Source organism: Medicago truncatula, chromosome 1 (genome assembly GCF_003473485.1).
Source record: "Medicago truncatula cultivar Jemalong A17 chromosome 1, MtrunA17r5.0-ANR, whole genome shotgun sequence".
NCBI lineage: Eukaryota > Viridiplantae > Streptophyta > Magnoliopsida > Fabales > Fabaceae > Medicago > Medicago truncatula.
In genome coordinates this window covers 20,471,676-20,487,948 of record NC_053042.1, presented here as the reverse complement: position 1 = coordinate 20,487,948, position 16,273 = coordinate 20,471,676, and the positions used below count along the sequence as shown (strand labels likewise).

General features: G+C 30.8%; 1 protein-coding gene across 1 annotated transcript; it reads left to right on the top strand.

The window, feature by feature from the left end:
* Positions 1-11,402: 11,402 nt before the first annotated feature.
* On the top strand, positions 11,403-15,030 carry LOC25483282 (BTB/POZ domain and ankyrin repeat-containing protein NOOT2-like). The gene is made up of 2 exons (NM_001425014.1): positions 11,403-12,209; positions 13,748-15,030. Exons 1-2 carry the CDS (start codon positions 11,751-11,753, stop codon positions 14,765-14,767), a joined length of 1,479 nt encoding a protein of 492 aa, NP_001411943.1. The 5' UTR covers positions 11,403-11,750; the 3' UTR covers positions 14,768-15,030.
* Positions 15,031-16,273: the final 1,243 nt, after the last annotated feature.

Sequence of the window (16,273 nt, the reverse complement as noted above, 5' to 3'; positions counted from 1 at the left end):
AATTCTTGTTCTCTTACGAGGATAAAAGAACAGCTTGGGCACTAGGTACAGTAAATTTGAAGTCGGGGTTGCTGCGTCTTTTTAAATGGAGCAAAGATTTCAATGCTCACACTCAGAGACAAACACATGCGCAGGTTTGGATTCTTCTACATGAGCTGCCACATGAATATTGGATGGATAGAACGCTATGTGAAATAGTGAGTGCAATTGGAATACCGTTGATTATTGATAGCGCAAATCAAAATCGCATCTTTGGGCACTATGCAAGGATACTTGTGGATATGGATCAGTCACACATTTTTTTTTATGAGATAATGGTAGAAAGGGATGACTTCTATTTCCCCGTGAAAGTTTCTTACGAATGACTACTGGAATTTTGTTATCATTGCAAGAACATTGGTCATAGCGTAGCCAAATGTCGTTGGTTTCATCCTGCACATGGCAAGAATGTAGAGAAACAGACAGCCGTGGGAGACAAAGGTAAGAAACCAGAGAAGGTTTAGAAACACACATTGCAAGGTTGGCTGACAAAAGAGAATCCTTCAAGCATCGGCTCATCTGATGCATTTGAGAGACTGAATGTTGACATTCCTATCGTTCAGCAATAGGTATCACAATATGCACCTACAGAACATGGCACGGTACAAGCTGAATCATGTGAGGTAAAAATCATTGCAAACGAACAACCTACACATTCTGATTCTATTCCTGGGCCTTATGCGACAAATGAAGAACAACATGTACAAGCAGATGTGCATGAACAAAGGGCCTTGGTTGAAACATCACCCAAGGTAACTGATAACTTCAATTCCACTTTGCCTTGATAAATGTTACAGCTGAGATACCCATGCATGCTCTTCCATAGTCTTCAGAGGTTCTGGAACAGGTTTCACATGATAAAGATTCGGCATTCCATTCTCCCTCCCAGGGGGCTGTGCCGAAGACTCAAATGATTCTTGTTACTGGAACAGCGGTGAATAATGAGCAAGCGTTGGTTTATCCTCCACATAGCGGTTCGTTGTCACATAAGGAAGTTGAGTTGTTCATGCAAATTCGAGATAAGCAAGAAAATGGAGCTGAACTTCCTTTCGGGCCCTATTTGACAAAGAAACAGAAGCAACAACTCAAGAGAGATGCCTACATAACCCGTTCTAAGGGTGCTTCATCCCCCACTTCTCAATGATAATTTTTTATTGGAATATTCAAGAGACTTGTTGCAGCCACTTCTTTCTTTTAGCCACTTCTTCTCTTATTTTTCGAGAAGGCAACGGTTGTGCAGACAAACTTTCTAATCATGGTTATTCTCTCCAAGGCTCTTATATGGTGGACTTCTCTACCTACGTTTATTAGAGATGATTTCTTTACGGACCGTTATGTTTGCAGACTTTTTGATTTCCTTAGTTTCTTTTTTTCATTTTTGTTTCGCTTTTGAGGGTCAGGTCCAGTCCTCCCTCTTGTATATATATTTTTTTCTTTCTCTTTTTTAATAATATTTAATAATATTTTATGAGACAATCGGTAAAGGATGGTTTTTTCTTTTAGAAGTGTCAATCTTGTTGGGATGTCTAAGTTTCCCCTTGATGTCTGTCATCCTCTTGATTCAGCTAAAAAAAGTTAGAGTGATAAGAAATTGTGATCATTATATTTTTCTAAATAATTTGTGAAAATATTGTCGCCAAATGATTTATTCATGAATCAGTGAAAGAATTATAGTGACCAAATAATTTGTTGGAGAAAATACTTTTTATGTAAAATTATATTTCCAGCACCTGAAGCAAGTGGTTATGGCTTATGTATGAGTCATGAATTGCATGACATGGGTTCGAATTCGATCCCCTCAATAATGGTTTTCGTCCAAGAGGTGTCGTCCTAGTAGTTAGAGTTTCAAATCCCAGGAAAATTCTATGGTGAAGTCATAATAATGATTTTTTTGGTGAAGTTAACACTATAACATCAAAAATGTAACGAGTAACACCTCACTGTTTGTAGAATGGCATCAAAAGTTCAACCCTCATAGTATCATCAATTCATCAGGTTAACAAGACTACACTTAATATAATTTTATCATACATTGTTCTAAGCGTAACACCCTACAAAGTGTAACACTTAAGACTATCACATAATATCACCAACTCTATTTGCATGTTAAAGATTCCAACGATAAAATAGTACATGTAAGTCCAAGATGTTGCAAGCATTACTAGATGAATATACTATTGATCATTAATCAGTAATCAACAATTTAAAAATGAATCAAACATTAAAATCAAAATTAACTTTTCCAAAAAAGTCAGTTTCCTAACTGCACTGTAGAAGCTCCCATAAAAAAAATCATCTCTAATTGACAATTTTTTTTTAAGGCTAATTGACTCAGCTTAGAATAATTAATGTATTAATTATTGAGAAAAACTCAAATCCCACATTAAATAGATAAAACTTTTAATAAATGTTTATAAAGAGATATACTCCTCGTCTTAGAGACCAGTTTTATAAAGATTTATCATGTTCAATCTCAACATTTATACTTCTTATTTTTATTGAGGAATATTATTTGAACAATTATTTATTCGACAACTTATAAGACAACAAAAACAAAAACCAAAATAATAAAGAGAAACAGTAAAAACACTATGAATATGAAAGAGAAGTTAACACAAAAGTTGTACCAAGCAAGATAGTTATAGAAATATCATTTTCTTTCGTAAGACTAGACTTGTAGATAGATGGTAACGATGGTGAGTAAATTCAGCACGTATGAGGGAACAACTACGGCTCTGTTTGGTTAACCCCAAAAAAGAGCTTTTAGCTTTTAGCTTATAGCTTATAAGTTCGTTTGACAAAAAAAGTTCTGTTTGGTAACACTTTTTCACCATGAGCTTATAGCTTATTTCACGAGCTTATAAGCTATTTTTCAGAAGCTATTCCAAGTAGCGTTTGAGCTTATAGCTTATAGCTTCTCACTTTTTCTTCCAATTTTACCCTTATTATTTCATTTAAATTGTATTTTTATCTATTATAATTTTTATAATAAGCTACGTAATAAAGACTACTATCCCTTTATTCCAATTTTTGTATATATATCAGCTGACCTTTTTTTTTTTTTTTTTTGAAAAATATATACCTTCATTTTTTTTTTTTTTTTACGAAACAAAATACTATTATTCTATTAGTGTTACTTTTTTTTTTTTTGAGGTAAGTGTTATTTTTTTTTATTCTCTGTTATTAGTATTACTCTATTAGTGCTACCTTTTTTTTGTTTTTAAGGTAAATGTTATTTTTTTTATAAAGTGGAAACACTTAAATGATAATAAATATAAGATAAAATTTTAATGAATAAAATTTAATTTAATTTATAATACATAGGATATATTAAATTAATAAATTTAAAGTATTTTTTTAAAGAAAAATTAGTTTACAAAATTACAAATACTTAAATTAATGATATAATTTTTATTATGAATTAAGAATACCCTTTATGTCATTTTACATTTATCAGCTAGTTGAACCGCTATTTTTACCAAACACTTCAGTTAGTTTATCAGCTAAAAGCTATCGGCTAGCTTATCAGCTAGCTTATCAGCTATCCGCTATTTTTACCAAACAGAGCCTACATGGTCTTGACTGCAGTTAAAACTATGAGTATTGAGTATGATCCGTATGTAGAGACGAGACTAGAGAGAGAGAGGAAGATGGATGAACTCAATGACAATATATCTGACTCAAAGTAAGTAAAAGGCAAAAGGAATGAGAGAGACTTGAACGTGATAGGTTGGTTGAAGACATCACATGTGGTTGAGTATTACTTCTCTCCTTCTCTCATTACTGGTAATTGTAATTGATTTCTAAGATGAGAAGGAGGGCACGTGGAAGTCAGTGCCATGCATGACATGAAATCAGACCCCTCCAAACCATATCCAGCAAGCAACCCTAGAAAATAAACAACAACCACAACAATAATAATAAAAATTCTGTCAAAAAAAACTAATAATAACAAAAATAATAAAGTTTAAACATGTTTTTAATGGCAAAAGTTATGGTGCATAAGTTATTTCCTTATGCACCGTGCATAAACATATCACAACCATCAGATTTCTTTTATTTTGAACAAAAATGATTTTGGCTCACTTTGGAGGTGTAGGAAGCAATTATGTTGGGATTTCTGCACGGTGCATAAGGATTTCCTTATGCACCATAACCACTCCCGTTTTTAATTTGTATTGACTTAGGAAGGATAGGTCGAATACAATATAACAGACTAAAGTTTTTATTGGTGGTGATAAATCAAAGATCTAGATAGACCAAAATGTTGTTCCATTGAAAAAAAAGGCAAAATTACATAATTAGCCCCTTAACTTAATCTTAGGTAACACTTTCGTCCTTTATCTTTTTTTTTTTTAACGATTTAATCCTTTATGTTATAAAATGACACTATTTTATCATTTTTTATGAGATTTTTTTAATGAAATTTGATTTTCTAGGCTAGTATGATGTAGATTTGCATTTGTCTATGAGCTTGATGAATTTTTTTTTTTTGAATTTTTTATTATTTTTTTCATAAAAAGGATAACTATGTTGTTATTTTTTAACATAAAGGACTAAATCGTTACAAAAAAAAGATAAAGGACGAAAATGTTACCTAAAATTAAGTTAAGGGACTAATTGTATAATTTTGCCAAAAAAAAAACTAGTATAATAAATCATTATTTAGCTTTTTTGACAAGAAATCGTTATTTAGTTAGTTACAGAATCTCGTCCGTCCGATTATCAGATGGTTCTGATTTGAGAACAAAATTATCAATAAATATGAGATACTTTTTTTCTTGATTAAGATCAAACGCTTATTATATAAAAAATACATGATTGTGTGAAAAAGTTGATTACAGTGAATCATATTCCTTTCTAAACGTGTGTTTTTTAGGATTCTTGTTAAAGATTAAAAAATAAAAATAATAAATAACAAGATTCATCTCTCTTATTCAAAATTGAAAACATGTAACATGAATATTAAATTGACCAAACTAAACTACAAAAGTTTTCACATTTTTGGTTCAAGGAATGGTGTCTTAATCAAAGGTAAATAATACCTTAGATCTCAAATATCTTATGAAATTATTTACATTAGACTTTTGTCCTTATGGGGTAGTTTGGCTACTCCAAAAATATGTCTATTTTTCATTTGACCAAATCTTTACAGTTACTTTAACATATAAATTTTGATAAGTTGATCTGATTGAATCATTTCATATTTTTGGCTAAATTGATCTCCAGCCAAATCCAGACAATGTCAACTCTTATAATTAGGAAAATCAAAGAGAAAAATAGGTATTTTCATACAAAAAATGCTAACGAATTTTCTCAAGTCTTTGTCCAAAAATAAAATATAATAATTTTAAAGCCATATAATAAACTGTTTATATAAATACTACTTTTTTCAACACAACTTTCTTTATATAATTCTTTTAACAAATGTCCTTGGTTTCAAGTTACAAATACCTATCATGTTATCAATATCATCCAAAATGGCACTTTGTCCGTAGTAGCAGTGTGAGTGACACTGCAGTATCATGAAGAAAGCAAAAGTGCAACTGAGAAGTGAGTTAAAGGTGATGTGTTTGATAGACATTTGCAATACAATTACAAAGTGCATATGATTTAGAAGAGCCTAGGTACGGATGTTAACCGTTTTAAGGGGTGAAAAGGTCACTTAGAAACACTCACTTATCCTGACTGAGAGGAGAGTGAGAGAGAGCATATGTCCATCCATTAGCTTAATTAGCTACTCGGTCTTGGAAAGGTCAGTTCAAATGTATGCATCACAACCTTCACATGTGTTTCTTGACTTGTCAAATCAATAAACACCATCACTCTCTTGTATAAAGTTATTTATTGTGTTTTTAAATATATATTGCAATCAACAACTTTAGACATACTAATATACAATTTTAATCGTTAATATTATGATTAAATATGTTTTTAGTCATTGTATTTTAAAATTATTTGAAGAATAGTCTCTACATTTTATTAAATGTTTTTAAAATTCTCATATTTTATCTTCGTTATCAAAATTAGTCTTTGTTGTTAATTCTCTAACAGAATGTTGATGTGACAGTTAGTGTGTCACAATTATTTTAGAGTTAAATATATTTTTGATCCCTACATTTTGCAAGACTTTGAAGAATAGTCCTTATTATTTTAGGGATTTTAAAAACATTTATTGAAATGCAAAGACTATTTTTCAAAGTCACGCAAAATATAGAGACCAAAAACATATTTAACCATAAAATAATTGAGACTCATTAACTGCCACATCAGCATTCCGTTAAAGAATTAACAGTATAGACTAATTTTGATAACGGAGATAAAATGTGAGGGTTTTAAAAACATTTAATTAAATGTATGGACTATTCTTCAAACGAGCATAAAATGTAAGGACTAAAAACATATTTAACCCTTGTTATTATTAATTATTTAAAAAAGAATTAAAAAAATTGAAAATATTTATCGAGATAAAACGAACAACATCTTACATATTAATATTTGTGTTTATATATTAATTAAAAATCATGATTAAAATAAGGCATAAGTATATAACCCATTGTAAAAATGCGATGTATATTTTAAAACGAATGAGTCTTTCCAATACCATCACACAATTAAAATTTTTTGACTGCCCTCTCTTCCAAAATATATTACTCTTTTCGTCCCAAATTATAAATCGTTGTGAAAAAAAATGTTCAAAATTATAAATCGATTTACAATACTAAATATTGATATTACTTTTTCTATTATACCTTTAATTATTTATTACTTTTTTTTTTCTTCCAATTCTCATACAAAAAATTGTTTTAATTTTATGATGTCTAGCGGGTGTCATTGGCGTGCCCCCTTTTTTTTCCAACTTTTTCGTTTTTAATGTCATTGGCGAGTTTCTCTATCTAAGGGGTTTGTTGGATTGGGATTTTAAAAGTCTATTTTGGCAAAAAGAATCTTAAAGATTTTAAAAGATTTTGTGTGATTATATTGATTTTGTGGAATTTTAAAAAACTTTATTCAAAGGACTTTTTACAATCAAGAATTTTAAATCAGAATTTTAATGGATTTATAACCTAAACTTTTAAGATTTTAAAGGATTTTATGAGATTTGAAGATTGAAATAATTGTATGATTCTTAATAAAAATTCAATTGTACAAGAATGAATGAAAAAATTTATCAAATTGTAATATGGTTAACAACAAAATAGCATAACATTGCCTTGTTAATGTATGGTAAAATAATAACAACAAAAAATATCTGCTAAATAAACCCAAATAATTATAATAAATTAGAAAATCAAATTGACTTGAAAAAACTTTACCCTTCTGAATCTGTAATATTAATAGTAAAATGAAATACAATTAGTATCAGAAAGTAACATGCACAGCAACATATTTTCTTGACTGGAACGTGATCAACAATAAGAAGCAATAATATAAAAACATACAAGTGTATCTTGAACAAGGAATAATTACAATGAAGGAATCATAAGAAGAGGCTATGAGTGTGGAACGACAAAACAAAAATATAGATGTCTTAAAAAGTCTGAAGTCTGAAGACTTTTTCATGTGATTGTTGAATGATCATGTCACGTGTATTTTCAACTAAAAAGTTTTACAAAATCCATTATATAAAAAAGGGTTAAATATGTTTTTGGTCTCCATAAATATGTCAACTTTTCGTTTTAGTCCCTCTAAAATTTTCCTTCAACTTTTAGTCCTTATAAAATTTTCAATCACTACTTTTGATCCCTATTTTAAATTTAATTTTTGTATTTTTTAATAAAATTATGCAGAAATGTGTAAAATATTCTAAAAGAATTTCCTAAAAAAAATTAGAATTTTTTAACAAAACAAAAATTAAATATGAATTTTTAACCGTAAATAATATAAAAAATTCATATTAAATTCATGTTTTGTTAAAAAATTCTAAAATTTTTTTAGAGTAATTCTTATAATATTTTGAATTTTTCTGGAAAATTATATTAAAAAATATGAATTCTACATATGAGTTTACTTTAAAAGAGGGACCAAAAGTGAAGATTGAAAATTTTATAGGGACTAAAAGTTAAAGAAAAAATTTAGAGGGACTAAAATGAAAAGTTGACATATTTATAGGGACCAAAAACATATTTAACCCTATAAAAAATCCATAAAATCTGCAGATTTTTAAATACCAATAGACATTTTATAAGTTGGTACAAATCTTAATTGAATATCATGAGATTTGGTTACCTTGAATAAAAAATCTTTTGAATACCATGAGATTTATTAATATTCTATAAAAAATTTGATTGAATACTCCAAGATTTTTTTATCATTAAAAAGTCTTTTAAAATCCCTTAAAATCTTAATTCAATACACCCACCTAAATTTGATATGATGGGTTTTTTTCTCTTTGTTTTAAATGCTATTGTGAATTTATTAATTTATTGCAAAATTATTAGAGGTTTTTTACTTTATTTATAATATTTAAGTTTTTTATCTTTATTTTTTTTCCTATTTAAGTCTTTTATCTCTTAAGACATGCATAAATTATTCTTTTTTTATTTTTTATTTAAAAATAATGAGGTGGATTCCCATATAGAATTATTAATAGGTTTAATTGCATTTTTGCCCCCTTATCTTTTCAAAAGTTGCAATTTTGGCCCTTTAAATAATTAAAATACAAAACAGCCCCTATGTATTGGATCTTTGACAGTTTTTGCCCCCCAATGTCACTTTTGACTTAGTCTACGCTGACGTGACACCTACATCCCTTAAGTGAGGTGCCATGTGTCGACCATTGTGGGGTTGATAATGATATATGTACCCACCCCGAACCCATACCCATACCCATACCCTACCTGAATGTAGAAAACTCATATTTTTGTTTTTTAGGGGGTTGATAATGATATGTCATCTTATTTGGTTTGATAATTGTCATGATATAAGAAATTTCATTGATAATTAAAGGAGCAACCGAATTATTTGGTAAGGAAATGTTAAAATGAACGAAAATTGTTCGATAATGCATTACAATATTATCATTGAAGCTTAAAAAAAACTTTTTTTTATTAAAAAAAAAAATTGATTCACTGCAGGGTTGGGGATGAGGCGGAAATACTTGAACTCAATGGGGACGGGGATGAGATTCAATTTCTCATCCCCGTTATGTATGGGTAGGGTAACAAGTAAGTATATGAGAGTAGGGGATGGGGATGGGGAAGGAAAAACTCATCCCTACCCGCCCCATTGCCATGCCTATATATCATCTCATCATAATTCGAGATCATCATTAGAATCTATATCCAACGTTAACTTCTCTCACTTACTACCCTTATTTATAACGACAATAACATTTACTCCTAGTCACAACTATACTATGACCTAGCACTTTATCTCACATTCATCATAACCTATAACATCAACCATCTCCGTAACCCTAACTTCATTTCAACCTAAGGTCTTTATCTTTCTATTATTGTTGTCATATAACTTCATCAATTCTCACAACAAAACTCCAGTACATTTTAAGGTTTCGTTCCCCATCATCAATCATCTTTATTATTTAACAATTATTATAAACCACTATCCCATATTTACATTAGTCTTAATCTTCTCTAGTTGATTCTTATCTTAAACCCACCATCATTACAGTTTTTAACTCAGTCTTTACTCACACCATTTACTCCATTAAAGATTCGTCTTATTAATTTTAAGTAATTCAATAATTTTACCTCACTACTATTATTATCCCTAACATTATTCATTACTCAACCCACATCTTCCTATTTTCAATTACATTTGGTCTTATCACTCCACTCAACATCATCGATCATTTTAATCGGGCGCACACTATTCTTTATCCATTTTAAACCTTCTACTCCTTTAACTAATTCATTCTACTCCTTTAACTAGTTAACATTTTCCTTCATGTTTTAGACTCACCATGTAACCACACTATTTGCACTATTAAAATCTCATCTTATTAACCTTAAGCAACTTGATATTTTCCCTTACCACTAAACCATCTCCAACCTTACCCATTTCTTTAATTCACATCTCCCTGCTTTCCATCTACTTATGTTTTACCGTTCTTTAACATTAACGTTTATAATTGAAAAAAATAACATTAATGATTTATTGATATTATAAAGGGTTAAATATGTTTTTGATCCATATAAATATGTCAAATTTTCTTTTTAGTCCCTAATTTTTTTTTTCATTTTCACTTTTGTTCCTCCTTTAAAGTAAACTCCTATGTATAATTCATATTTTTGAATAAAATTTTGCATAAAAATTTATAATATTATAAGAATCTCTCCCAATTTTTTTTTTTTAACAAAACATGAATTTAATATGAATTTTTATATTTTTAACGGTTAAAAATTTGTATTTAATTTGTGTTTTGTTAAAAAATTCTAAAAAAAATTTCTTCAATATTCTACGCAATTTCATTAAAAAAACAAAAATTAACTTAAAAATAAGGAACAAAATAGTGATTGAAAATTTTATATGGACCAAATGTTGAAGGAAAATTTTAGAGGAACTGAAACGAAAAATTAGTATATATTTATAGATTTTTCTAACTTGCACAGCTTAAGGATAAATGCATAATTTTTGGGGTTTTCCTTTGCCTTATTAATGAGTCGATTAATTAATTATTTTTCTTCTAAAAAACTGTTTTTGTTTCTCTCCTGTTTTTTCTGAAATGCTCTCTAGAAACGAAAAGACCTTCCTCCCTCAGTCTTAATCTTCGTCAATTTTAATCAAGAACCCCATGAATTGTGATTCATCCATTTCCCCTTAACCTTCACCAGTATTTCTCTTTCCTACTAAACAAAATTCAGTGTCAAAGATTACGATTCTTTCCTCTCTAATTTGCAATATTTTATTTCATTTAAATTTTGATTTTAGGGGAGTATATTGATCGATGGAACCTGCACATATCACTAATTAATAAGTTTTTAAGAAAATGTTAATTAAATGATTCATTAATAAGACATAGGAAAACCCCAAAAATTATGTATTTATTACCCCTTAAATTATGTATTTACATAAGCCAAAAACATATTTAACCTTATCTTAAATGGACGTATAAGACAATTTTATTTCTCGAAAGTTTTAAACAATCTCAACCATTAATCTACATTGGCTTGTCCCATAGTAGTAATTGTGTCACACATTTATTGCAGAGAAAACATGCTTCCATCAAAATGGTGTGCAGTGTATTTTTCTCAATGAGTGCCTGTCTGCTACAGAGAATTGGTTTGTAGACAATACAGGTCCCAAAATTTTCACAATTTATTTTGTTTGTTAAAAACACCAGCCGCCCAGAATAGCCATCCAAATGAAGCTTTCACTCACACAATCTTTCTCTCTCTAAAATTTCTTTTTTCTTAACAAAACAATACAATTACCACATCCACACCCTCTCCTCCTCCATTCACACCTCTAATAGATTCTCCCATAAAAACAACAATCACAGTAACATCATCAACATCAATGAAAACAACACAAGTATCAAACAATTAAAACCCAACCTCTCTTCACTATTTCATTCCAATCACTCACTCTTCTCTCTCTCTTTTTCTCACCTTTTGAGGAGTTATTATCATATAGTATTAGGGACCAACCTAAACTGTTCAATAGATTGTACTCTTTTCTTCACTTTCTACTTGAGTCATTCAAACACAGTAACAGAAACAGGAAGCAATAACAACAACAACAACAACATGTCCCTTGAAGAGACTCTAAGATCTCTCTCCCTTGACTACCTGAATCTCCTCATCAACGGCCAAGCCTTCAGCGACGTCACTTTCCAAGTTGAAGGTCGTTTGGTTCATGCTCATCGCTGCATCTTAGCAGCAAGGAGTCTTTTCTTCAGGAAATTCTTTTGTGGGCCCGACCCACCTTCGGGACTAGACCCAATAGGAGGAGGATCCTCTCGTCAGCCGACAGTACGACCTGGTGTCATTCCAGTGAACTCAGTCGGCTACGAGGTTTTCCTCCTCCTGTTGCAGTTTCTGTACAGTGGACAAGTTTCTATTGTTCCTCAGAAACATGAGCCTAGACCTAATTGTGGTGAGAGAGGGTGCTGGCATACGCATTGTACCTCAGCCGTTGATCTTGCCCTTGATACTCTAGCTGCCGCTAGATACTTTGGAGTTGAACAGCTTGCATTGCTCACTCAGGTTTTACTATTTCTTATTTTTATTTTTTGTTTTTATTTTATTTTTTATTTTACTTAAAACAAACACACAATATCTCTCTCTCTGTGTCTGTCTTCTGTTTCTGTGTGTCTCTGATTTGTGTGACCAGTCATATGTTTTCTGGCAAGCAGATGAAGGGGAAAGGGTATGGTTTTTGGAATTTGGAAAGGGTTATTTTCTCTCTTCTATTTTTTATTCTTTTCAATATTTTTTTAGTCAACTTTTTTTTTGGGGTTTGTTCCCCTATTTTTAGGTAGTTCTATAATTTTATGATGAGTGAAATTGTGGTGATAAATTTATATTATGATGGGTGATTTCTAATATTGATACGTTCCTCTCTTCCAAGAAATTCCCTCATATCACTACTTTTACTATTGTGTGTTTATCTTAACAATCTTTGTTTTAAACAAGTTCTCACTCTTACTTGGGATTGAGACTTGAGTTGAGGTTATAAAACAAATTGGATTTTTGTACATTTAAGTATTAGACTTATAATTTGATGTACCACATGTATAGAGTTTCTCAAATTGGTGTGTAAAGAATGCATAATTTTTTTCTTCTTTCTAAATTAAGATGACATATTTCCAATCTTGTCTTCCGCAAATGAAGCACACAAAATCTTTCCCAAAGATGATCACTTTCCTCATTTGGGTTTGGGCTCCAAAAGAGAACAAACTAAAACAGAAAAGAGTAGTGTCTGCTTCTCAAAATGTACTAAATAATTTTCAACAAATAAACAACCCCTCAACATTTCTTCTCTCCCTTCTATTTCATTTTTGCATTTTAAAACAAATCTCACTTTTTTCCATCAACCCAGTTCTATCAAAATTTGCCAAAAGTCCTCCAAGAAAATTTACAATTTCTCTAGTGTAAGTTAAGACTTTGTGAAAAAACTCTCTCAAATTAAAAACAATATTTAAGCACTTAAATTAAAAGTAGTAAGTTGACATTGAAATCAACAATTTTTTTACTTTTAAAAAGTTGAATTTACAACTTTTCACCGTTTCCTAATACAATTTTTCTATCTTTATTCTTTTAATTAATGCCCTAAACGTACTCTTTAGCATTTTCCTTAAACAAAATGATAATTCTATGAGTCATAAAATGATTTGATGAATTGCGGAGGAATATAGGGATTGTAGTAATAACCACGTCATGACTTAAACTTAACATTGGTCATTTCAAAAACAATAAGTACAATTCTCTCAATACACTTGTTACAAAATTTATTAAAGAAAATATAATTTTTTTTAAAAATAAACTAATTTCATTTCATTAAATGTCTCATTCATGTATCCCTTAACATTTGCCATATTTTTCATTTGTACATGGAGAAAAAACATTTGCCATAAGAAAAGTGTATTTAAGGAACCCTTACAACATAAAATCTTTATACTTAAAACATACTACAAAAGATAACTCCAATTAGAAAATACAAAGTTAGATTTACGACTTGATCTACCAATATTAAATTATTTGTTAATTTTTTATCTAACTCTCATTGCTTGATTGATTTGTAGAAGCAACTAGTGAGCATGGTAGAGAAAGCCTCAATAGACGATGTGATGAAAGTACTAATAGCTTCAAGAAAGCAAGAAATGCCCCAACTTTGGACAACATGTTCCCACCTTGTTGCCAAGTCTGGTCTCCCACCTGAAATCCTAGCCAAGCATCTCTCCATTGACGTAGTCGCCAAAATCGAAGAACTTCGTCTAAAATCCTCCTTAGCACGGCGCTCCTTAATGCCACTTCACCACCACCACCATCACCATCATCACCATGACTTCGGTGACCTCGAAGACCAGAAGATCCGAAGAATGAGACGGGCCCTTGACTCCTCCGATGTGGAACTAGTCAAACTCATGGTCATGGGAGAAGGCCTAAACCTTGATGAAGCATTGGCATTACACTATGCAGTTGAGAATTGTAGCCGAGAAGTGGTGAAAGCCCTGCTTGAACTCGGGGCTGCGGATGTTAACTACCCGGCTGGACCTGCCGGGAAAACTTCCCTTCATGTGGCTGCCGAGATGGTGTCGCCGGAGATGGTGGCAGTTTTGCTTGACCACCATGCAGATCCCACAGTTAGAACCGTTGACGGTGTCACACCTTTGGATATACTTAGAACCCTAACCTCTGATTTTCTCTTCAAAGGTGCTGTTCCTGGATTAAACCACATTGAACCAAACAAGTTAAGATTGTGTTTGGAACTTGTTCAATCTGCAGCTCTTGTTCTGTCACGTGAAGAAAACAATGCTAGTAACAATAATAACAACAACAACAATGCTTCTTCATCAGCAGCACCGGTTTACCCTCCAATGAGCGAAGATCATAGCAGCAGTAGCAGTGGCAACAACAATAATAATAACAACAGCATTGGTAACCTGAATTTGGATTCAAGATTGGTGTACCTCAACCTTGGTGCTACTCAAATGGGTGGTGATGATGATAATCGACACAACAATAGTCATAGAGAAGCCATGAATCGTCAAGGTGGTCATGGATGTGACCCATCAATGTATCATCACTCTCATGACTTCTAAGCCTAGGGATCTGGATTTACTGTTGTAGCAAATTCACACAGTTTGCCGCAGTAGCTAGCTAGCTACCTACCTACCTAGCAAAGAGTGGCACAAAATTTTCTATATGAATTGAATTAATATAATTGAAGTTATTTTGAATTACTACTGATGATGGAAAAAGGTTAAAAAAGAAGACAAGACAAGAGGATGGTTCATGGAAAATGGACAAGAAAGAAGGACATGGATCGATATGGACATCAATACTGTTGGATGGATGGTGCATAAAATTAATTTTTTTTTTCTTGTTTGTTACTTCAGATTAATAGTAATTTTATTAATTAAGTCATCTCATCACACTGTTGTTTTTTGGTTTTTGGCTGTCTTGTCTATCTTGGTTTATAATTTAATTTATTTTAGTCTTTAAAATGTTTTGTCAGCATTTGAAATGTGGTTTCATACGAAATGAGAATAAGAGACAAGAAGAATCTAAATTTTGGCTGTAAAATGAAAGGGTGCATAGAGAAGACTCAGGTCAATCTTTTCAAACACCATTTCAGCTGTCAACTCCTTTGTTTTTGTATTTACCTAAGCTAATATATATATATATATATATATATATATATATCATTCCAATTCCAACTTTGTGTGAATGAATCCTTTTTGCTTTTGTAATCTCAATTCATGTCCCACTTTCTCTTAACGCAAACTATTTCATTCTGGATACCATTCTCTATTTGGGAGTGTTTAGGGTTCCTTATTTGGAATTTTCTTTGGTTTACTTGTACTATGCTTAGTTTTACATTGGTTAAATTGTATTTTTGGTCCTTTAATTATTTAGGTAGTATCACTTTGGTCCTTTAATTAAAATTCGATTTATTTTGGTCCTTTAATTAAAATTCGATTTATTTTGGTCCTTTAACTTCTCTCTCACACATTTTTGTCATTTCCGTTAGTTTTAATTTAAAAACGTTATGTTTTCTTCCTTTTCTTCTCCTCTTTTTCATCGAGAAGGACCAAATGTGTAACAGAGAGAAGTTAAGAGACCAAAATAAATCGAATTTTAATTAAGGAACCAAAGCGATACTACAAAAATAGTTAAGGGACCAAAAATGCAATTTAACCTTTTACATTCATTTATGTTCTACATAGTTAAGAGATGATATTCTTTATTTTCTCTTCATACTTTATATAAAAAATAATATAATTATGAATATTATTTTCTCTAAGGTCTTGTAGGCCAATGGAAAAAATCATTGGCAACTAACTAGTTTTGACGTATATATAATTTTTTAACAAAAATGATGTGGCTATCGACAAATTGATTGGTTGTCTTGCATGAATACAATTCGAGTGTGACTGTGACCAAATGTGTCATGTTACAACTTACAATATTGGCACTATCTCCTTCCATGTAGTCCTCTTTATTGTCCCCTTGCCTCTTTTAGGCATATAAAAATACTTTACAGCTAAAAGCCTATTAATTTATTAGAAATAGTTTATTTTCTTAATTTATAACTAAATTGATCA

Coding starts and splice junctions, on each gene's coding strand:
- LOC25483282 (NM_001425014.1), top strand. CDS start 11,751: ATGTCCCTTGAAGAGACTCTAAGATCTCTCTCCCTTGACTACCTGAAT. Junction 12,210..13,747: donor AGCTTGCATTGCTCACTCAG/GTTTTACTATTT, acceptor ATTGATTTGTAG/AAGCAACTAGTGAGCATGGT.